Below are 25900 nucleotides of genomic sequence, written 5' to 3'. Positions count from 1 at the left end.
AAAGGAGCTGGTTAGCCTCAGAAAATGTCTTACCATAAAGAAAGCAAAACTGGTTTGTTTAACTGATCTGTGAATCCAATGAGAATATTGAAGGGAAGCCCAAAGTATGAAGGGAATTGTAAGGTATGTCATGGCATCTTGATTTTCAGGGATTCTAAATAAACCACATGGATGTTAGTTAACTGTCAGAACTGAATGTTTGCAAGGTATTGTGATTATAAGTGTCAATAAAATGGAGAATGCAGCTGTAACAGTGAGACTTCCTTGGCTTTGTTAGTAACATAGGGGGGAAGAGCGAAGATCTCCTGTAGAGTGATCTTGACAATTAAATTGTAAAAAGATACTGTATAAGACACTAGTGGGTGACTAAAACTACCAACATTTATCCAATCTTGGCACAGCATTTTTAGGGGTTCCAACCTCCCATGCACATACATTTCATCTCATGCCTTATCACAATTACGGTAGGTAATATTCAGTAAACCTTCAGAGATAGTCATATCCATCAACTTCAACAAGGTAGGGTAAGAAAGCTGAGAAATAATTTTCTATTATATGTCATTGACTGGAAGTTAAATCTAAAGAACAGACTAAATAGGACAAAAACTATACCCTGCACTTATACAGTCAAGAATTGAATCTACCTTAATATAAATGGTACATATGTACATATGCGTAGTCCTGGTCTGCTACCAGGATTACATTTTAGTTTAGTGGCTGCCTAGTGTCACCATGAAAAGAGGTTTTCCTCTCACAGATGGAAAGGATGATCTGTCATTGACAGGCAAGGTGCTTTTACAAAAACACCAAGCAGTTCAAAGACTTGTGTGCAGAATACCCTGTTTTCCAGCCATTTATGTTTGCCTCTATGTCAGTCTATAAATGAGAGAGACGTTAATTCAAAATGTGCTGTAGGGATTTGCTAATTATCCGAACTAGCAGCTTGTAGACTGAATCCAAGTTGTTTTTCACTTGTTCTGACCTTTTAGGTGTGAACATCTATTGAGGAACCCTGGGTTATATTTAGCATCTTTCCATCTCATCCTACAGTCAGACTGTGCCTTGCAACCAAATTAGTATTGGTATAACACCACAGCCAGCTAATAGGGGGGGAGACAAATAGCTATGACTTTTCATGCAGAACAATATGCAATAGATGCTTACTGCATGAGTGTCACAGACAGGTAAAGCATGTAACTCTCACATTTATTATTAGATACTGAAGCAAACCGTAGCCCAAATATCTGATCCCCATGATCTCCATTCTATTTCCTATAAACCAAAATATTCTACACTTAAAATACACATAAAATACACAAGAAAATGCCAAGTATCTTTTGAGTAAACGACACACAGATTCATGCTACCTGGTTAGGGATGCTTATGTGAATATGTGATTTATGTAGTCCAAAGAGATACTACAGCTGCAGATGAATTATAGGAGTTCATTGTGACCTTTACAGAGTTATGACTTGTGTCTCCTGCGTTAGAAGCACACAGCGTGAACATAATAAGTGAACAGGGCATAAATGGGGGACAGGTATATCATACCTGCATGATATTGTGTTATTGGAACAAATATCACGTTAGATAAAGAGAACAGAAACCCCAACACCTGCTCTCTTGCTGATTTAAAGGATCAGAAAAGCCAATAGAGTTATTTTCCAAGCTACATGTACAGGTAAGCACCAACACTACTTAAAAAAATGAAATATTCTTTATTTACATCCATGTAAATCATAAATATTCCCGATTATAGGTTTCTAACTCTTCTTTCCAATCAATAAAGCACTAACAGAGAGTATGGTAGACTAGAATGTGGATGCTGTCTTCTGCAGTCCTGGGAAAAGAGGAATGATAAAGAAATGCATCTGTACTTACATTCATCTTCTATGTGTCTCCCTTTCAAGTCATTTTACAGGAAAATTCCAGTCATCGGCACATCGCGGCGTACGAACGACATGGTGTTCTGCACCGACTGTCAGTGGTATTGTTCATTGCTCTCCATTGCCTTTAGAGAGGCTATTCCTCCTGGACTTGAATGCTCAGTTCAAAAATAGACTTTAATTCACTTCAAACATTCACGCCTTAACTCTTTGCAGCAGCTGTCAGCATCTAACCACGCTAAACGCAGCAGCAACCAATTTCTGTATCATTCCCTCCTTCTCGGAAGGCGAAAAAAAAGACTAGACTGTGCCTGGGGTCTCCTGAACTTGTCTTAACCCTCCAGTTTCATGACGATTTGTGAGCAAGGCTGGGAGAGTGAGAGCTGATCTTTTCCAAAAGCCTTCCCTGTTTCATTCATCAACCTTGCAGGGGGAAAATGTGTTTCTGATATGAATTATTCATGAGTTCAGTTCTGCTAGACCCAGGACATGGTGTTAATCATTAATAGGTTGTGACTTCCTTTCTTTAAAAATGGCTTTCTAAAGCCTTTAAGATGCTTTCCATATTCTATGCTATAGCAACTGTATATACTCTGGTTATTATAGTAAAGCATCAAGGCATTTTTAAATTTGTAAATCAATCATTTTATTATCTGATGGTTCTCTAAATGCATGGCACATGCACTTGTACATAAGAAAATAAAATACAAATATTTTATGGGAATGAGTTTACAGAATCTCTGTGGGTAAGAAATGGCTGAACATTTTACAATTTTCAGTCGGAAATGTTGATTGATGACATCACAGACAAAGATTTTTGATGTCCAGTCTATAACTGAAATAGAATCAAATCATTGCCATGGCAACATAATGAAATTCCTGTAACTCTGTCCTATACTTTTTCCTCAGCTCCAAATACAGTAGAAACAGCCAATCATTTCCTTTGGTTAGGCAGTGAATGGAAGGCTAAGCTTCTTTTGTTCCCTGCAGCTTGGCTTAATACTAGAGAGCTCAAATTGTCCTACACTTGACTAAATCAGTCCGGAAATTTCCACCAATCAAGTGAAAGGCTAGGACATTTCGTGGTAACTTAATGAAATCTTTGTCTTGCAAAGTTAGTGAGTTATATGATGGAAAACTTTTTTCAAACATATTATCCTATTATATTATAGCATTTTAACAGATGTGGGTTATCATTTTACCATGATACTTTGCCAGAAATATTTAGCGATGGATGTGACTAGCAGACTTCAGAAATTAAAGAAAGGCTTTCACACAAAACTATTAATATTATTCTGAGTGTGTGTATATGGGGTGACAATATACACAGGCGTGTGCATGAAGTCAAGCTTTTCTTTTATCACAGTTTAGGCATTTTTATGCTTTTTGTGAAAACATGTTATGTACTGTAAATTGTATGCATTAATGTGCAGTTATATGTACATTTGCATGAATTTTTTGTCCTGTAAGCATTTTGTCTCATGAATATTGCTAATGAAGTGTAATTATGTGCGGTGGTAGTACGTGCACGTTGCCGCTTCTATGCGGTGATGTAAAACACATCAATTTGCTTAGATAGGTATCGAACCTTAGTTGCAGATTCCTTGCAGTGAGACAGTACATTTTACTGAAGGAACCACAGAAATGGACCCCAATGGTCCTTCTTCCTTAGTGTCTGCCCATGTTGCTCACTGTAGTTGCATTTCAGTGTGCCTCACCCCAAGGTTGACAAGGGGTCACTGACCTCTGTATTAATTATATTGGCCATTCAGAAAGCTATTCAAGAGTAAAAACTCAAAGGAATCAAACTAAAAAAAAACACAAGGAGTGCTTTTCTTATGTCCATATAAAGAGATAATAGCATTAAAAAAGGATCAATGGTCTGTGTTTCAAAGGTGGCTGAATGCCACTCCAACCACAATGTAAAGCACTTCAACTAAACCATGGGATAACAGAGAATGAAAACCACTTGTATGCAGTCTAGTCCACATACTGTTTCCTTTTAGGTGAGATCATTGTCTATCCCAAACATGCCTATGTCTGGTTGTTTACATTTACAACTATGTTTGTTGGAACATTAAAGTTAATGTTAAGTTTATGGGTTAAGTGCATCACATCTAAGGCAGGTCCATTGACTTGCATTAGATGTGAGGACACCAAGGGACAATCCACATCCGGAAACTGGAGGGGGAGAGAGGTGAGCACTGACCAATGCGGGACCGAGGATCGGGTGAGTTTATTTTCATTATTCTGGCCCCTAGACCAAAATGAGCATTTAACCCTTGCAGCGCAGGAGTAGCCCCACTGCAAGGGTTCCTTTTTAAAATGACTGGAGTTCTTCTTTAATAATATGTTGCAACTGAAAAGGCACACTCATCCTCTTTAAGCCAGTGGTTTAGCAAAATGTGTTTAAGATTATCACAGCAGCATATAACAATAAGTTATGACTGAAATCAAAGGCAAAGTAAACTGCAAGAATGAGGCCACCAACAGACATCAGAAGGAGACTGGAAGATCTGACTACTTAAGCAGGAGCAGCACAGGATCATTGGATATGTGAGTTGTATAGCTGTGGCAGGGGCCTTTAGAAACACACTTTCACTTTGCCTTGAATGACAGTGTCTCTTTATATTATATTGTATACTAAGAACACACTCAGATATACAGAATAATGGGACTTACAATTAGAACAATGATAAACTCTAATTCCTAACAGCTAAAAAAAATATAGCTTTTATTTGTTAAATGTTTTAAACAGTCAGAAGCTGATCTGTGATTTACTATGCTATTCAATAAAAAAACGTATCCGACTAAAAGCAGTGGCTGACTTCTTTGTGGCTTCAGAATGAGTCATACAATAAGGTATATGTCACTGCTGATGTGCCATCCAAATCTGTCAGTAAACCGCAGCTTTGGCTACAGAGCCTGTAAACATTTTTTTCCAACAGGCTGCCAATGGATAGAGATATACAGCATATGTCAAAAGAAGCCTAAAGTTCTACACGCTGGCTCCAAAAGAGAATGAAAAATATTAATATTCAATAAATATTATATTTACCTTATAAGGACTAAATTTTTTTACTTTTTATGTCCTGATTAAAAATATAGAACAAACTCTGTTTAAAACCACTACACATTCTCTTTAAGGCAATTTAAATAATATGCAATTGTAATAATTGTCATAAGTTATGATAAGAGCTTGGGTATAGTAGCAACCATCTTACAATGTTTGTTGTCCACTGCAGTCCCCTTTGAGGCTTGCTGTGCAATGAAGTGGTCCAAAGTAAGTATTACAAGATAATTCAGGTTTTAATGACCTGTCCAGTATATTTAACTTCATAGCTGAATAATATTAGCAGAGTCAAGTCCAGAAAATGTTTGTCGCACCAATGGGAGCCCATTATTTAAAAGAATGATGTTTATTATTATCACACAGTTCCCTCTGAAGAAAACTTTAATTTAAATATTATGGTCTACCAATGTATTAATATCCCAGTCAGGTAAACCATGTCAAACAGGAAAGTGTACAGGAAAGGAGATTTTGGGGGGAGCAAAGAGCCACAGATAAACGAGACTGGCAGACCACCACAAATGTACTCCTCCATAAGTCGTTCCTCCATGCTCTATCAAGTATTACTCAGTGTGGACATGTAACACCAGAGGTACTAGTACATGAAATAATTAATATATAACTTGAAGTATAATGTTTTGAAATCATGTTCCTGACATACTGTATTATTATATAGTTTACATACAGTTTATTATATCTTAGATGTGCATGTGAATACATGGCACGAAAAGTCTCTTCAAACTTTCAGGGACAGAACAATAATGACCACAGTCTACCAGTCAAACCCTTTAAGCATCTGATTCTATTCCCTACTGAATATTGTATATAAACGGCTTTACTGGAGCAAATTGGGACCATAAAACACTACAAAGTTTTTTTTTTTAAAGCAATAAAAACACTAAATCTCTTAAAATTGATTAAACATAGTTTTCCCATAGTTCATCCTGTTAATGCATTCTGGTTGAATTACCAATGTTTGTTGATCCAGGTGTTTGTAAACCTACCCATTGTGGCCCCATCTGCGCCTAAATCATAACAGCCTGGAAGAAAGTCATTTTGGACTGTGTCCACCAGTAAACTATACTTCCTAGCGGGTTTTGGAGTAAGACTATGTTTTGGAATTACCTAGAGACCTCTATGTAGACATAATTGTAGGTGGTGGCAGCCAAGAACAATATAATACCACCAATTAACCTAACTTTGAAGTTTCAATCTTACAGGAGAGGTGGAAATTGAGGAATATGGTGTTGTTGTAACACCCTTACCCAATGCCGCAGACATGAAGATGCAAGACTACCAGAGATGGGTGTATGTGATCTGCCTTAGATAGCATAGGTGCCCAGAAGCACATAAGGAAACAGCAGGGTTGCAGGTTTTGTAGAGGAGAAAATTAGGACAACAAATATAGAGATATGCCCATGAAATGCAATGATTAGCAGCACATGTTTTGATCTTTAAGAAGAGGCTGCAAGGTAATAGGTGCTCCACACAGTGTAGCAAGGAAATGCAAGTATGTGCTATTACAGAACTATTCGAACAGGGGATTAGAACACACCAAGGTTACATGCATTATAACGTAAACTGTATGTCAGGGCACCATAAAAAATGCAGTACATCTCTGCAACACACACATTTCCCTATCTTGTATCCCTTTAGAGAGCCTGCAAGTACATCCCTTGCTGGTGGCTTTCACTGGCGGCTCTGAAGAAGAATGCGCTGCTGTTCAGATCACTGACTGTAATCTGTGCAGCAGCACGTTCGTCTCCAGAGCCGCTGCTGAGTCAATGAGAGCCAGCAGCGACGGTGGTGGAGGCCGGACCCGGCAGGGGAGGAGGAGGTGGGGCCCGTGGTAGACAGCAGGGGAGGAGGCAGGCCCGACGACGGAGGAGGAGGCGGGGCCCATTAGCGAGCGTGGAGGAAGAGGAGGCGGACAGGTAAGCAGTGCGACCGGCCCACCTGAGGGTGACCCTGCAGAGCCCACCATAGACCGTCTATGGTGGGCTCTGCAGGGTCACCCTCAGGTGGGCTGTGTGGGATCTGAAGTGGGCTTTGCAAGGGGTATAACTAGAAATCACAGGGCCCCATACAAAATTTTGCAATGGGGCCCTGTGATTTCTAGTGGGTCTAGTGGGTCCCTTCATCAGGCACAACATGATGGCATATCGTGCCTGATGAAGTAACCCAAAGTAGCCCTGAAAACATTGCTTCCTTTCTGTACAGATGTACGTGTGTCAATAAAGATCATTTTGGATACTTGATTCTGGTGTGCTGTGACATACTTCACTTCAGCACCCATCCTCAAAGGGTATACTGGCAAGGAGTGCGGTGGGAAATCTATTGGATTTGCTGCTCTGAAATCACAAGGAATGGTGTCAGGCTAGTTATATTTTGCTAAGCTACAAAACAACTCCCCCTCTCTTCGTCTCCACAACATGTGGGGGGCTGTTTGTAAGGTCCAAGGAAGAACCCTGATCTCTTTGAGATAACGCAGGCAGAGTGCAAGGCAATAACACAAAAAAGCCTTCTTTGTCCTAAGCACTACAGACATATTTACCACTTTGGTATCATGAGTAAAGAAGAAGCCAACAGACACAGCAGAAATGTAAAAGGGGGCTTGGTTCATAAGGGGCAAGCGGCCTCTAGTCCTGCATAGGTTAATGAGGAAATCTCTAATTTAAAGTATGGCATATGACATTTTTTTGCATTGGCAAGTACAAAAAATACTCCTGAAGATCCATATAAAGTGATGCAATTCTACAGCAACATGAAATGAAGTAGTGCCAGAGAGCGGGGAGGATGACAATGCTAGAGAGGTATAGATTACTTATCAAAGCAATCTGGGGCAGCCCAAATCCCACGAGACGCAAGCTGAAAAATCCAAGCTTGAGAGTAGATTGGCTGTATGCTCACCTAGACAGTGGGGATTTTTTTGTCTATTTGTCAGTCTTTCTCATCAAGTCACCTCTGGAAATTGCTGATTCGGCTTTGTTTACCTTGTAACTCATCGGCTTGATGTTTAAAAAAAAAGAACATTCGCTTTCTTTTGGCATCCACCTGATCATTTTGGACGACAGCGTAGTCTGTACCTCGGAGGGAAACCTGCTGACAGATGTAAAGCAGGCTTAGAGAAAAAATGATGTCTGAAAGTTGAGGCCGTTTGATTCAGCACTTTTAATTAGTAAAAAAAAAAAAAAAAATAAACTCTACTATATTGCTATTAAAAGAAAATTAAGAAGCTTATTCCACTAATTGGAAATATGCAGTTTCTTAACTGATGCAAAAAAGAATTACCATAATCACTTGTATCAGCAACCAAGATAAAGCCGTGTCTGAATAAATATGTCAGTGGTAATTAAAGAGAAACATATGTAAAACAGAAATCCTTTTGTGCGCTCCTACAACATTCCTGAAAGCTCTATTAATGTAAACAATGGATCTATGACAGGAGGCATGTCTGCTGTCTATTAGGCTCATTCATCTATCCTTCATTTCACACATCCATATGCTAATGGAATGCTGTCACGTCACTACATAAGCACCTTACCAGGTTCATTCCTGCAATACACAGGCATTTTCTGATGGAAACAATAAAAGATCCAACTGCCAATCCTCTATGTGAAGAACCAGCACCTGTAACAGCCAAGATGCTCAACCATTTTTAACAGTACAACAGCTGACAGAATGCTCATTCTCTTGGCTCTTTGTGATTTTTCCAGCGTTCCTCAGCTATTTTATGTTTGCATGTCAATAATTGTCCAGCTTTCTGAAAGTTTTTTGTGAACATCACTGCAGTTTTTGCCACACAGAAGTGCTTTTTATGTAGGGCTTGTCCACAACAAAAAACAGTGCGTTCTAGAGCGATCAGCTGCTGCAACGCACTGTATCGCATCCCGGCCAGCTGCCTGCATCCAGGTTCAGAAAGGGGCATGGCGGTGCATTGTAGTCAATGGCACCACAGCCACACACCCTGCTTGCAGTGCGATCACCTGCACCAGAACACGTGGCACATCAGTGCCTGCGTTCCGGGCCAGTGCGATCTGAAAAAATACTGCAAGCACAATTTTTTCAGATCGCAATGGACCGGAACGCAGGCATTGTTTTGCCATGTGTTTTGACGGGGGCATGGCTGCGGTGCTATTGACTTCAATGCACTGCCACACCTCCTTCCACCCCTGAATGCAGGAAACCAGCCTAGATGCAATGCAGTGTGTTCCAGCAGCTGAATGCTCTGGAACGCACTGTATATGGTGTGAACAAGTCCTAAATCAATGTTTTTTATCATACACAACTTGATCACAACAAACAAAGCTCAAGTTTGTATTATATTACATAACAATGATACTTAGTGTATGTAATTTTTTAGAAAGTGTTTGATACAGAAAAAATAATAACATTGCGAAAATCACACCCTTGATATAACTTAAAGGTAGAGATGTTCAGATAGCAAGTGCCGTACTTGGTACAAATACAAGTACTGATACTTTTCCAGCTCCAAGACTAGACTAGGGAAAAACTCAAAAGTTAGGAGGCAGCTGTCATTTTTAACCCTTTCCCTGCCAGCGCCTTAAGGCATACGGCGGAACAAAACTGTTCCCAACTGGCCAGGTCAGTATGCCTTACGGCGCTGGCATTTACAGTTCTGCTATAAGCTCATGGTCGCTTTAGCAAAAGTGTATTGACTTAACATTGTATTAACAGGACAGCAACTAAAAGTGACTACTGACCTCAAATTAAACACAAAATAAAATAAAAGAAAAACCTTAGAAATGGTATACAACAGCAGCAAAGGGGTTGATTGCCGACAGATCTAAAATTCAGAGTGAAAGTACAGTTTCCTAATTGAGCCTAATCTCTCCCTATACAGTTTGTCACCTGTCCCTAAACTTTCCCTACAAAGCTTCAAGTTCACTTCATGGCTGCTCTGTCCCCCCCTTCTTTTATAGTGAGGGGTTGGCCTAACCATAATCCCCCCTTATTGTCTTTCTAAACCTGCTGGCCATAGTTCAAAGGCCATCCAGTGCATTATGGTTTAAAAAAAAAAAAATGGCGGACAAATCTTCACATACATTTTCCGGTGCAGCGAATCTTAAAGGAGAACTATGAGGTGAGTGCTTTTCACTCACCTCATAGTTCTAGCCGACCTGTGACAATGAGACTGTCACAGGTCGGCTCAGTAGATCGGGAGGTGAGCGAACATATAGCGGCGTTCACTCACCTCTCGATCCTGTCAAGGCTCTCTGCCGTGACAGGGTAGGGGCTGGATTCCCCCCTCCCTGCTCCGATCCGCCAGCGCTGACTGGCGGAAAGGACGGGGGAGGGGGCGGGTACAGCTGGCTCTGCCTCTAGATAGGCAGAGCCAGCTGTCACTCACGCAGCTGGGCGGATCTCGACATCGATGTCGGGATCCGCTCTGGCTGCGGCGTCTCAGTATACCGCGAGCCATAGCTAGCGTTATACTGAGCTTAGGGTAACGGGAGGATGCTAGTTTGTGTCCTTCCGTTACCCTAAGGAGAACTATGGGGAAAAGCCCTGACCCCATAGTTCTCCTTTAAACCTGCAGGATTTACTTAAACCTATTGTAACAGCAAACCTTCCCAAGGTAATGGGTGCAATTTTGAATAAAATACCAGAATCTGCTTCCTCCTCAGACTGTGCACTGTACAGCAGAACTCAGACTGGAGAAGGAAGAGGAGCCAATCAGTTGTATAGCAGTGTAAGGAGCATGCTTACAGGAGAGAGCAGAGTGACAGAAAAGTAGCTCATCCACTTTCTGCTTCACCTTTTTGTTGTTCGGTTAGGTGGGGACCAGACCTGTAAGTGTAACTAAACTGCAAGAGAAAAATCAGGTTTCTTGTCCTGCTTGACATGAGAGTGCCGTGCGGCAGAGATGTGTAAATTGCAGGACTGGAATTACAGAAATACAAATCCTTTGGCAGGTAAAACAACTCTCCTATATGTATTTAATCTTTGCATATAACTGCTTGCCTAGAGTTCAGCTTTTAATGCAGAATTCATCATTTCTGGCACTGCAGTCTGGCTGTAGACTCCCGCACATGCCCCAACCTGGAGATGTGCCTGGCTATAGAGAATAATGGCAGCCTGTCCTCACCTCCAATGCATAGGCCAGGCACACAGCTATTGTTTACTGTGTCTGCACCATTGCCAGCTTGGCACGCGCAAGATTCTACAGGTGGCTTGGGATGCTTTCACATCATAACAGAGGTCCCTACCTATATTTATTATTCATCTGCAGAGGCCACAGGCAGGGGACATTTTGTATTTTCATTGAGATCGCATTTATCCTTTATATAAAAATAATTTCTATTGTTTATCTTTAATGTTCGCATTCCTTTTTCTTGTTTTTCTCACACAATCAGCTCCGCGATTATTATTTCAGAGATAATCATCTGCTTCATAGAACACCACTAAACTTTCTCACTAAAAGTTTCCCGTTCAATTATAATGAACATGAGCTAATTATGTCTGTGACAACAGCAGCAAATCATATTTGCTAAAGCACCAGCAAAATGATTATGGACACATCTTTCAATCTTATGTTTCAGCAGCATTTGACAGGAATGCATTGATGAACTGTCCAATTTGCATTGTAACAGTGGTCACTCCACCAGCCACATGCACATATTTCTAGTGTAGATGTAATAATATATTATTCATAGAAGAAATCTAAGAAATGCATTTGTTGTGATGTCACTGACGGGGATATTATGTACAACATTGTTCAAAAACCCTTCTCATAAACCCTTCTGATTGTATAGTGTGATACTATACACACTACAGCAAGGATTAGGTGCTCGGTTTTTCTAGGGGACCTAAATATAGTAAAACTGTTTTACTCACCTGATCCCAGCTCCCATAGGGGGCAGCACTCACCTCTCTCCCCCCTCCACTCTGGCTATGGAATTTTCCTTGGCCAATGGCCCTACATTAGACATGATGACATTGGTGGTCCTCAGACTGACAGAGCCTAGGGGGGGTCCCTGCAGGCCTTCTCGTTCCCACCCAGCCGCTGTGATCAAAAAGATGTAAACAGCAGGAAGTGGACGGGAGCAATAGCCAATAGCAGGCTAGCTATTGCTCCCTTCCCACTGCCTCCGTTCAATCAGCATAAGAGCAGACCTGAAGGAGGACTCAGTTCTCTAACAGGCTCCACCCAGTGCCAACGCCACTGGGGTAGTATAGTGAAGCTTGGTGAAACTCAGTGGGCAGAGCATGTTAGAAAACTTAGTTCTCTCTCAAGTCTGGTCTTATTGTGATTGACAGCAGGCAGTGGGTAGGTCAGAGGTGTATCTATCAAAAGGCAAAGTAGGCATTTGCCTTGGGTGGCACTTTTCAGCGGGGAGGCAAAAAAGTGAGCATCAGGCATTCCGGTTATTTGTCTGCAGGGCCGAGGTGATTTAGGCTGCACAACGCAGCCCAGCCACAGACAGCGGCAAGCTTCAGATTGCTATTGCTCCCACCAACTGCCTGCTGTTTACATCTGTTTGAACACAGCGGCTGGGCGGGAAGGATGTGGCAGCGGAGCAGAGAAAGCTCCTGCTGTGGGTGGGCAGAGGAGGCACCGTATTATTGCTACAATTTTTTATCAGCATTTTGCCTGTAGTACCATTTTTGGTCGTAATGTTTCGGGTGCCAATAGTTTGGTACATCCATAAAAATTATGCATGCATGTTTTACTGGAGTCATCATCTGAAAACCACCATGGAGTATAGACATGTAAACAGGAGGTGGCTGCAAATCGTCTTCAGGAGATAAGGAGGTGCAACAAAGGGTGAAAAAAAGGCAAAAAAAAGTATTGTATTAAAAACGTCATTGTTTTATGATACACATGTTGCTTTAGCAGTCTTCTTTAAAGCCCAAATGGTGAAAAAACCCTGCAACATGCACAAACCCTATTTAATCCATTTAGAAAAGTATCCCTTTATAGGGAAGCCTCCGTTATTACTATTCAGATCAGTATCATGTTGCTGTAAGTGTATGCTATGTCTTTATCATATCCAATGAATTCAATACTATGGCACTATCAATTTTCTTCTGACGGCACAGGGAGGAAAATTGTCACTTTAACAATTCTATTAATTCTCCCCAGACATGCTGGAAAGAATATCCGTTTCAGAAACGGCTTGATGAAAAGACAATTTTTATTCTCACCATGTGCTTCTATTGTTAACAGGGACAATAATGGTGAACAGTTGTATCTCTACTAATTCCTACGCAAGCTAACATCGTAAAAGTCTAAGAAGCAAATTATCCCCATGAAATTTAAGAGCTACTTAGTGCACAATTCACACGCAGCAATATGTAGCCATATTAAAGAAGAATTATCCCCTTGGATTAAGGAAAATTAATTTACTGACACGGTTTAAAGTGTGGGCTGGATTATCTCAGCAGAGGAGATAGGGTTAATAACTACGATTTATTTGTGACCTCCATGAATTCCCCACTGCATTTTTCTAATACATGATGAGCTGTAGAATGAGATTGAAAATCTGCCTACAGCTAAATCCAGCATAATGGATATGCGCTAGGTGAGTGGATTTCCTCTCTATTGTTCTACTCATTCTGGACCGACAATTCTAACTATCTCAAGCATCTTGAAAAAATAGAGGAAGGAAAATGCTGCAGGCACAGCTTGTGAACACATTCTTTGTAATGGGGAAAAGATGAGCCAGCATGTGTACATATATTTCAAAATGTTGTTTTTCAACAACACAGATCGAGTTTAGACATTCGTTGCTGTTTTTGTTACCTGCTGTAGCACTATAAATCCCAGAATATCATGGTAATTTCAAAGCTGGTAGTTAAAGATGAACTCCAGACACAATATATATCAGGGACGTGCGGCCAGGGGAGGCAGGTAAGGCAGAGCCTCACCTAGAATTATGGAGGGAAAAGCTGTCAGCTTCAAGTCTGAAGCTGACAGCTGTTCCCTCCATTCAGATCGACATCTAACAGGCTATAAAGCAGGGAAAGCCTCCACACTGTGTAACCTGTCATGGACGGAGTGCTGCCTGTTAATTACAGGCAGCGCTGCATCCGGCTTTTGACAGGTAGTTAGGTTACACAGCAGCAGGCTAACTATTGAAGCCAGAGCTGTCACAGCCTCTACTCTTTGATAGAGGCGTGAGCTCTGTGCATGGCTCGGACCAATGGCTAAGCGCCATTGGTCCAAGCTGTCCAATCAAAAAAAGAAGAAAAAAAAAACACTGAGGCCATCGATCTCGATGCCTCAGCAGTCTCCTCCCTTCCTCCTTTACACGAACTTGGGGACGTAGTGGGGCGGGACTTTGTCCGGCGGGGGCACGTCACTGATATATATTACTCATATAAATCCACTTCGTGTGCACCAAATGCCTTTGCCAACCCAGTTATTTACCTTGTAAATGTAGCAGTGACATCATCACTGTGCTGTACATAGCTTGAGCAGAGAGCAGAGCTGTGGGAGGGACCCAGCAGGCCCCACCCACTACAGGCTGCCTGCAGAAAACTACAGGAGGGGGCAGAGACAAGACCCATCACCCTGCACAAGGAAAGAGAGCAGCAGTGACCGGTCTTTAGTATTGGAACCTCCTGCACAGAGGGTAAGTTTCACACTGGACTACTGCACAGATCTGGAAGAAATACACCAAGCACACCAAGATTTCAGAAAGAATAAACATGGCTCTTGTATTTAGACAATATTTGCTTATCCCGCTTTAAGGCAAGCTCATTGAACATATTTTATCATGCACCACAATGCAACAAAGATGCTGTATGCCACACTTTTCTTAATGCAACACACTGCAGTGCACAGATCATTTACCCCTGTGTGCTGCGGTGCATTACAATGCATGTGTGCTGCAGTGCATTGGGAAGCTATTCAAAATGAATGGCAATGCACCACTCTGCACCGCAGTACAGCCATTGGTATTTATTGTAATGCAGTGTAAAACACATGCTTTACAGTGCATTATTGTAATGCATAGGTGTTAAAAGGCCTGTAAAATGATTGAAATGAAATGAGCATTTTATCACATATGTTTATTATATCTGAGGTTAACTGAAGAGAACAGCACACTATTAATGGTCTGAGGGGCATAATGATTGAAATGTTGCTGTTTTTGTGAATCAGGATGGATAGTAATATTAAATTCCTAGCTCTACAAAAGAAAACTTTTTTTTAAAGTTCTCCTTCTGTCAACCAATTATTCATCAACATCACAAGGACAACATTGCAAACCCCTGTCACCCCAGAGTTGGATAACCCAGAAGAGGTGGATTTCAAGGGCCTGCAGTTAGAAGTAGTCAGGAGGTTCTACAACTGCCCAGATCACTTCTGCTGAAACTACAAATCCCAAAAGGCATTGCAAGCCACAGGCATGACTACCAGAGGCAAAATCATGATGGAATTTGTAGTTTCAGCACAACTGGAGAGCTAAGGTTGCCTACCCCTGGCTTAGCTCAAAGCTCTTCTAGGTCTGGATACATAATCTGGAAGTCTATTAGCGTAAGTGCTGCACAAACTGTTGGTGCTATATAAATCTTGTATAATAATCATATTACGGTATATAGTAATTAAGGCTTACAGACAATTGAAGCCCAATTCAAGGTTAATACAACCCCTTTTCTTGTATCTACCTTAATTGGATCACCCCCACACCCTTTATTTAAATTAAAAGTTTACACAGATAACTTTTCCATAAATCTACAAAGAATAGTTTTGTTTGGGTTATAGAAGCATTTCCTGTGGACCACTCTATAATATCCCAAATTTTATTATCTGACATACTGCGGTCTTCAGGCCATTACATCCCCAGCTATTGAACAATATGGTATGGTCAACCCTTTAGCTGATGACAGACGGCCCAGTGGATGCATAAGACAGACACATACCATTTGGTTTGGAAGCTACATCTGGCCTGTTACTGATCGGGGGAATTCAATATGCTAAACTCTGACTGTGAGCATATAATTGGTATTTTATGACTGCTCTATGTTGCTGCCAACCAGAGTTATTTTTTTTTAACCTAACATAAGCCAGTTTAGTCAAACATGTTCATTTCCCCCCTTGGCTAAAGTTACAAACATTATATAGATTGTGACATCTGCAGTTATAATAACTCTGCCAAATTAATAACTCAAAAACTCAATTTTAACATCAAATATGTAATTCTAGTTTTTCCCTATAAAACTATAATTTGCTTTGGTTGTTGTATGAGTAAACATTTTCCATGGAATGTACACTGAGTGGCCAAATTATTATGACCACCCCATCAGTACTTCGGTGCCATTCATTGCAAAGGGAGATCCAATGCACGGTACAGTAGAGTGCAATGCACAACACATCCCAGAGCACCACAATGCATACACTCTGTGTTGTGGTGCTCTGCATTGCTGAAAAAGGTCCCTGTGCATTTTTTTTATCTGTTGTGGTGCTTTGGAAACCTATTCATAATGAATAGGCTGCCTTAACACAACATGTGAATGCACTGCAATGATCGCTTACGTGTGAACAGGCTCCTACATATACTTTTTAATATGCAACCACAATTTATAGGACCAATAAGCAATGTAGCTTTTTTGGGTCAGGACAGCATTGCACATAAAGGGCTACCTGGTAAGTCAGTAAGAAAAAACCCACTGTGGTGACTCTTACTGACTTCATAATATTCTTCGACATGTGGTAACAATAATGCAAAAACCAATATGTTGGAACAGGAATGGACATACCTATCACTAAGGACAATCTCCAGTCTAAAGTCATTCTGGTCTTCTTTTATCTGTTACCACATGTTCAATAAAGTCATAAAGCAGTGAAGACCCTCCAGGGTGGCTTGCTGCTGGCTTGCTTTGTGCATTTACTGTAAACATGCAAAAGGCATTTATCCCGAACCACAAGAACTGAAAAGGGTTGGCCAAGCTAGAAGATTTCAGATGTCGCTTTCCAACTCACATGAGATGTAGCTATTTTTCTACACCCAAAATAGCTGGATCTTATATAAAGGGGGGGGGGGATATTGGGTGTCACATGACCATTTTTAAGTTGCTAGTTTTCATGCAAGAATTATGATTTTGTCTGTGAAATGCATGCATTTGTGACATATTACTCCTGAACTATAATATAATACAGCAAAAGTCCAATTTAGCTAGCATACACATGGCTTTATTTATTTCTGTGCTATCTGTGTCCCAATGGGTAGATTCCTTTCCCTTCCTATCCTGTACACACAACCAGAGAAATCTTTTTAGTGAGGAGGAAAACCCCTCAGTTGTCAGAGGAACATGTAAGATTTCCACTCTATTGCTACCACACAGACAATACAGATTTTTCGATTTTCCCTCATATTGCTGCACCACACACCAAACTGGAAATTAACTTTGCATAATGGAAGCTGTAGCTTTCAGGGGTTCTCATGATTCCCCAATCTATCAAAAACTGAAATAAAAGTATGTTTAAATAAATCTTGAGCTGCCCATAGACATAAGTTGAGTTCAGATCAAATGATGAGAATTTCATGTACATGGGCCCCATTAAAGTTTATCTAAAGCCAAAACATTTTTAGTTTTGGATAGGGGAAGGATTAGAACTCCTGTCAGATTTTACTGCTGTTGGAGGCTCAGTTCAAAAGATTCCTTCACTTCCTGTCTGGTAAAATGTTCCCAGAAAGTGAGGGGGCATGTCTAATAACGCAGCCACAGATATCAGTAAAACCTGACAGGGATTCTAAACCTTCCTCACACTGTCCAAAATAAAAAATAGGGATGCACCGATACTAGTATCGATATTGGTGCCGATACCCAGTGGCGTCACAAGGGGGTTGCGGCCCGCACCCGGGTGACACCATTGGAGGGGTGGCACCAAAATGACTGACAGAGCATCTAGGGGAGGAATGACAGATGTGTTCCTGGTTACCAGGTAACCAGGAACGCCATCTGACATTACACACTGAGAACACAGAGAGGACGCATTCGGCCAGCTTCGGCTTTCAGCACGGCTCAGTCGAGCCGAGGCATATGCCTCCGGCTCCACTGACCCGCTCGGCCAACTTCGGGAGCTGTACGGGGCTATAGGCAATAGCTAGCCCAAGGATCAGCCGAAGCTACGGCTAGATCCTTCGGCAGCTTTATGAATAGACCCCTATGTTGTACATTATACTCCTTATACTTGCACTGTATACACTCTAACAGAGTACTAGCCAGTTGTATTACACAGGATTTTTACTACATTTACAAAAAACCTTTAACACACCAGCTGCAACAACAGGTGCCCCAGTACTCAGCAGAAAGCTCAGTGTCAAATTGGCAAATTAGCTTGCCACACAAATACATAAATATTTTTTGTAATGAATAATACCTTTTGGCTGTGTTTCTGTCCTTATTATAATAAAGTTTCCTGTTTATAAATGAAATTGTACAATAGAACCGTGCCTATTTTAAAAGTAATCACAATACATTCTCCACCTACAATGGCTTGCTTGATGCACAGCAAGACAAGGTGTCCCTGAGATTTTTGGAAATGTTGGCAACTATGTACTGACTATATTTCATTCATATTTTGGAAAAAGCTTGCCAAGTGAAAAATATTGGAGAGCACATACCATTAGTCAGAACTGATAAGACCTTATACTAGATGCTGGGTATGTCTTATTGTGCACATTTATATGCCATCCGCATAAAGTGGCAGATTGAGAGAGCAGCATATAGTATGTACACTACATATTCTTATGGGTTATATGCCTGGAAGAAGAAAGCTTTAGTAAACATCCACAGCAGATGTCAGACTTTAGATACATACATTGCATGAATGTAATTACAAATCTTTGAATGTGTTCTGAATGAACCTGAACACTTTTTACTGGTTGCTGCATTAACCCCGTCCAAAAAGAGCCACAACAATAACCATTATTACAAAAGTATGGATTTACAGCACTGCACTCCCATCAGACTCATTTCCATGGAGACAAATACAGGTATACTGTATGGGCATACAGTGCAAAACACGCCTATATCTGTGGCACCTGTCAGTCCCAACAGCTGCATTTTTGTGTCAATAGGATTCTATGGACACAATATGCTGTATGCAGGTATAAACTTGTACACATAAGTACCGGCCTTTACATAAGCATGTGTGTACAGACAGTTCCTGAATGGTACTTGTGTTTACACACATATACCCACATGCAGCATATTGTGTCCATAAAATCCCATGGAAACAAAAACGCAGTAGCTGTGGCTCCCCGCTGCCCCAAATACACGCGTATTTTACACAGTATGCCCATATGCCTGTATTTTCACTGTGGGCATGAGCTTTTAATGGACAGAACCTGCAAGTGGGATCAAATAAACTAATTTCACTGTCTGAATTTGACATAAGGGCAGCCACAAAGTGAGATTGAAAGGCAATTTATATGAATAAGTTATTGTATGTAGGAAGCCTATTAATAAATGAATATGTATAACAAGTTTAGATATAGGTCATCATTGTATGCTATTTTAGGTTTACTAGGAGTGCAACTGGAATCAGACCCATATTCACACATGCACACTCTAGTTTTGTACACATACACAATCACACTATATAAACTATGAAATATAAACTATAATCATTCTATAAACATTACCAAAACAGCTTTATGTATACAAAAATGTTAGTATCAGAAATAGGAGACGGAATGGAAACAGCTGAGTTGTTTTGATTATGCAAAGTCAGTTGCATTGTTAAGTCAAGGCTGTAGCTGTACTTCTAGATAAAGCCATATAAAGCCTTATATAAACGCACACGTACCTGAAGTATGTAAAAATGGTGCAATAGCTATAACAAAAAGGATTATCTTCTTATATCATCAGCCCTAATTTATCAACTGCAAGATATACCAAGGGCAATGGGTTAATGAGCCCAAAGTGAGTTTCTCAAAATACACTTTGGAATAGACACTCTCAAGTAGACTGGGGCCAGGAAAGATTGCCGGGACCCTTAGTTTCTACACCTAAGAATTAAGTTACAATCTTTTCTGGTAATCCTATCAATGGTCTGCTCACACATGTGGTTGTAAAAGTATATTGGCGTCCTTTATCATGACTATGCGTGGTTAAAATCAAACAGATATACTGTAACTAATAAAGACATATAACAATTAAAGCAGAACTCCAGTATGAACTTTTTTTCACTTATCTTTGCGGCAGAAGGGGTCCTGACTTCACTTCATTTTATTCTGTGCATTATAATTACATGTTCAACATGCAGGGCAACTTTGTGTACTCTCCTCTGGTGATGGCTTTGTGGGAACTTCTGGCTACAAGACATTGAGCCTCATGCAGCTGCTTCCTGCCATGACAAGCTATCGTGTTAATACCCCCTTGTTGTTCTCATTACTACAGGGGTGATGTCATGATGCAGCTACCACAGCCAGTGGTCTTCGCTATTGGCCCAAACAGCATAGCCACAATGCCCCAAATGCCCTTTCGTTTAACTACTGCCATACCCCCGGGAGAAGAAGAAAAGGAATGACGTGGTCACATAGCCATAATGTTACTTTCATTAAAAAAAGGTATTTATGTAGAAATTTTAAGAGAAACTGCACTGGCTCTCCAAAAAGTAAAGGCCAGAAGCTACCAGTACCGTAGCTGCTGACTACTAAAAACACTTACCGGCCCAAGACGTCCAGCGCTGTGTTCCTAAAACCCGAAGTCTTCACAGCTCTTTTTCTTCCATGACTTATGACTGGCCCCTACTACACATGTGTGAGACCCACTAACTGGGGGAGACTGTTAAGGATTGAGGATGTAGGAGCAAGGTACTTGCTACCCAAACAAAAAATCCAAAATGTGCAATAGGGAGGGGAGAGGGTTAGGATGATGTGATGTCTTAATTGTGAGTGAGTGTCTGCTTTACCATAAATAAAGAATATACACTGTCCAGTAATAATGGAATGCTAGGGAAAACAATTACTTTGATGCCAGGAGTTCTGTTTTCAGAATTTGGCTATTCTATTGTGTCCGAAGGGTCAATCTAAACAATGCTCCTCTAATTTAAAATCTGTAGTGATGGAATTCCTGGAACAAATAATGCAGAAACCCAGAAAACAGCAAAATACATTCTGACCTATTTTGATGTATTCCATGTGTCGCCATGAAGTCACAGGTACAGCTTTAATTAGATTAGGTTAATTAGAATAGTTGCCCCACAGTAGCGTGGTGGGCTACATTCCTATAGGTAAGCTCTGAAAACATCTACAACACAATAACCCTATATTTTATAATCATTTTAGATAAGTAAATGGAAGAATTAAATATTGTAACATTGTAATACAAGCTAAGTGAAACATTTTTACTTCTATTGCCTGCATATCAGGCAATAATGTAATCAGTATTCTTGCTAAGGTATAATCAATTAGCAACTTAGATAAAGTTTTAATTAGCAGAATGATAGGCGCACTGTGAAAGGGTAAAAACACAGGGCAATTAGCAGCACTACTAAGAATGAAGAACAGACTGAGCATGCAGTATGGTTGCCTCGTTCACATTTATACTTGCAAAAAATACCAATTCTCATTTTTAATTTGTACATGAAATCAGCTTATAAAACATAGCAGGAACAATTACTTTAAAGCTGGTCATACACCAGTAGAATTTCGTTCACAAAAATTTGCTTTCGGAACATTTATTTGATTTCCTAACAGTTAATGGAGTGAGATTGATGATTGTTTTCAACTGTAGTGATAAAAAAAATAAAAATCGAAGGTCCAGGATGAAACAAATTAAATTTTAACAGCGAATGTGGTTTCCGTTTGAGAAACTTCATTTATTCCAAAATTGAATGGTAAACTCAAAATACATTTTGAACGACATTCATAACTCTCTCATGGCATCATCGAATGTTCTGATTTTTCATATGAATGTTAATATGGAAGTCTACCAGTGTATGGCTGGCTTAACTCTTCAGGGTAACTATGCAGTTTCTTCAGTCCTTAGAACACAGAACTCACAATCAGGCACAGATACAGGTAGAGCTCAAACACCAAGAGAAGACACTGCAGATCTGCAGAGACTACCCCCCAGCAATTGCCCTCATGTCTCTGGACACTGGGTGCAAGCATCTCAGGTCATCCAAGCAGTAGAACAGTAGACGTGATATCCAGTACCCAAAACATCACCCTACTGGACACAAAGTAGCAGCCATCTTGGTAATCTCAAATCCACCAGAATCTAATTCCTTTCACAGCATGCCCCAAGTCCCTTTTCCAAGTTTTATAAATAAACCCGTATGTGTTTCTGTGTAGAGGAATGTAGGAAGCTAATATCAAGACAGATTCAGATACTAATGGTGGTTGCATGTAAAAAACATTTAATTTTTTTTAATTAAATTTAAATTGCTTTCATTAGTTTTTTTCATATCTGTCTGGAGTTGATCTTAAAGTAGTATTAAACTCTCAAACATTTTTTTGAATAATGAATCCAGGATCAAACAAATATACATTGCCCAGCAAAGTATTTCTTTACATTTTTTCTCAAACATTTACAATAATCATGTTTCCAAACAGCTGACTCCAACTCTCTCAGTTCATCTTCCCTGAACTTCCTGTCCAGTACAAGATCACAAGGGACAGAGTAGTCTCCAGCAGTGGTCCATTTACTAGCTTGGAGAAGGGAAGAGGGAGGAAGGAAAAGAGGCGAGATGGGGGAGGGGAGTGTCTTGCCTTACGGTGTCTGTGTGTTTGTAGAGACACACACAGCATACTAGCACACACAAAAGTGGCTCTATAGAAATCACCCTAAAATAGGATATCAGGGGCCATCTGATTCTGCAGGAAACTAAAACTTTGAAACATCAAGGAGGAGCAGTAAATAATTTAATCAACATTAAAAATAGCTTAAAAACATTTTGACTTTAATATCACTTTAAGAAAGAGTACATAAAAACACAGTAAAAACTAAACTACAGTACATATAATTTAAATTCTCCATCTGACTTATATATATAAAGATCTCTTGTTCTGCCTTTTGGCATTTTGGCCTGCACTCCTTAGACATATTGAAGGGAATTTATCAAAACTGGAGCAGACAAAATCTGGAGCAGCTGTGGATGGCAACCAATCAGCTTCTCTCTTTCATTTTCAAATCTTTTCTGAACAGACTGAAGAGAGAAGCTGATTGGTTGTCTGCTCCATTTTTTTATGAATTCACCACTTTGTATGCATTGCGCTAAATGCAGTTACTTCACTCATACAAACATTTCCATGAAACAAAACCGCTATATGGCAGTCAGCAGCTATCTTCATAACAAAATGTTGATAAACTCCAAAAAGCTGCCCTGTCTAAGAACATATTGTACAGCAAATGTATTGTTGGCCTGAGCTAAGCAGACTGAACTGGAAATATTGGAGAACGGGCTGGCTGCTTTGTAAAGTGGCTATCTGGATGACAAAGGTTGAACACTGATGTCATTTATCGCTCCATGCACTCATAAAGCTTCTACTGCAGAGAGGCAATCCGGGCTGTACTCGTACATTTCAGAGATGGCAGTTTGTTTGCTCGCTTTGTCCTAATATATTACAGAAAAGCCATAATGTGCATGTAACAGTGAGCATTACACCACTCCCACATCATTCTGCTCGGAGAAATGGACCAAAACACCTTCCCTACCTTGGCTGACATTGTGCAGAGTGAACTGCCAGAGCAGCTGTGCGATAGCTTATAAAGAGGGAAAATGCAGAGATTGTGTATGACACTGACATATGGAACTCACATACTGGAGACCATTGCATTGTGAAAACAAAGGTGGAAGTACTGACACAAAATAGATGAGTTTAAATTTAGACATGGATTTACCCAGAAATATACTATCTTCATCATTTCATGTAATAGACCGAAATAACAAGCATGCTTGGTAGAAAGTGTTACTTTAATAGAACACAGTTATCTATGGTTTTCTTTAGCTGTGATCTATTTATTTTTAGATATCAATTTATAGTGGTTTAAAGTTGTTTCATAAAACTGCTGGAAAATGTCAGTGCCATAAACCTTGTTTTGTACTCTATGTAACCTTTATAATCAACTAGCAACTAACAGTGAACGGGTACCACATCCCAACATTATAATTTAGATTTTTTTAAATTTGGTTGGACTTCTAAAGTACCCCAAGAATAGGCTTATACAATCATAAAAAATCACTTTATTTACATATTTAAAAAAAATTAAAATACATTTCATATAGATTTCTCAATTTGCACATTGTTAAAATCCTACATCATAGATCATGTAGCCCCATCTTCTCATAATCTCAGTTATATATATTTTTATTGTATACATCTTCTCTGAGTTTCTTACTCTATCTCTTTGTACATTAATGATTAAATGAGAAGATGTATCTTGCTTTTCTCAATGTGTTTTGTGGTAATCCGCTTCTTCAGGAGCAGGCTTCACTCTTATGAATGTTCACTATATTGCCTTCCAACACGGCTTCCACGGATTCCCAGAACTCCGGGGTGTTCAGACAGGGACGGATTTTAATTTTGGGCACCTGTAGGTACGAATGGAAATCTCTTTAGACCTGAGCCGGCACCCTTACCTGCTGGGGGACCCGATGGCTTTCACATATGCAGAGAAGTACCCCAGCATCAGACAGGCGCAGGGCAGCCTTACGCAGCGCCGGAGTCCTTCCCCTGCAATTGTGGAAGCTGGCGGTTCCTGTAAGCACCGCTGGAGCAGGAAGGTGCATTTTGTGCAGATTGTACCCCCTTGCTATTGCTGGTGTTGTATCTTGACGCAACACCGGGAATTAGGCAGAGTAGGTATCTGCACTGTGCCCCTCTATGGAGGGCACCTGTAGTCACATGCATATTCTGCCTAACGGTAAATCCGGCACTGGGTGCGGATGAGGGGTGATAGAGACAGCAGAGACCCATGTTTGATTTTTGTATTGATTTAACACACAGGAGACACTGCCACAGAAGGTATGAGTCAATTAAACTACGATCAGCCTTTTCTATGATGTGGGGACTGTCTCCTGTGTGAGAGTGAGTAGACAGCAGTGGACACTGTGAATAGAGGTGGTACAAATAGAAGGAGAAGCAGAAACACGGGGACTGCTGCATTGCTACACAATCTGTGATTGATAATAAGAAGATTATATTGGATACAGAGATGTGGTGACATCATTACATGGATGCAGTTCCTAGTTAACAACTGGTGGAGGACCTGGGATGTATAAAAGTAAAGATTTGTAAAAGTGTAGCCTTCTCCTGAAGAAGCAGATTACCGCGAAATGCGTCAAGCAAAGCAAGATACATTTTCTCATTTAATGTAGAATTAAAGTCACATTTTTTTTACATATAACTACTGCTAGAAACCAGTAGTTATATGCCACAACATAAAAAAAAAAGTTGTCAAAAAGGTAATACTTACCGCTATGATATCACAACTTACCGCTATGATATCACAACGGCCTCTCCTGGTTCTCAGTGTGTAATGACAGATGGCGTCCCTGGTTACCTGGTAACCAGGCACACTGATCTGTCATTACTCTCCCGGATGCTCTGGGAGTCTAATACGGCTCCCGGCCGCCCAGGAGAGAAACACTTTCTCCCGGAAAGGTTTACTCTGCTTGATCAAGCAAAATAAACCTTTTCTTGTGATTTGTTTTTGTTTTTTTTCTGACATCGGGCCTCTGGCCGCCCTCAGTCAGAAAAAAAAAAGCCAGCATAGGAATGCATAGCTATATTCCTATTGGCTATTTCACTTTGCAATAGCCAATAGCAAACTAGCTATTGCACCCACCCACTGCTGCTGTCAACCAGCAGAGGGGGACCTGTAGTTCTCAATCAGGTCCCCTTTCTGGTGATTGACAGCAGAAGAGGGCGGGTGCAATAGCTAGTTTGCTATTGGCTATTGCAAAGTGAAATAGCCAATAGGAATCTAGCTATGCATTCCTATGGTGTTTTTTTTTCTG

At 40.4% G+C, this 25900-nt stretch overlaps 1 protein-coding gene across 2 annotated transcripts in view; it reads right to left on the bottom strand.

The window, feature by feature from the left end:
- The window catches only part of LOC108785006 (schwannomin-interacting protein 1), a 323306-nt gene that overhangs the window by 145338 nt on the left and 152068 nt on the right, over positions 1–25900 (bottom strand). The window contains exon 1 of one of the 2 annotated variants that reach the window (XM_018553974.1): positions 1882–2260. The exons of the other annotated variant lie outside the window; for it this stretch is intronic. Coding sequence (XP_018409476.1) covers positions 1882–1887 — 6 coding nt within the window. The 5' untranslated portion in view covers positions 1888–2260. Of the gene's footprint in view, positions 1–1881; positions 2261–25900 lie in introns of those variants that run through there. 2 annotated transcript variants of the gene reach the window in all.

The sequence above is a fragment of the Nanorana parkeri genome, unplaced genomic scaffold (genome assembly GCF_000935625.1).
Source record: "Nanorana parkeri isolate BGI_ZX_2015 unplaced genomic scaffold, ASM93562v1 scaffold136, whole genome shotgun sequence".
Taxonomy (NCBI): domain Eukaryota; kingdom Metazoa; phylum Chordata; class Amphibia; order Anura; family Dicroglossidae; genus Nanorana; species Nanorana parkeri.
This window is presented reverse-complemented; position numbering and strand designations above follow the sequence as displayed.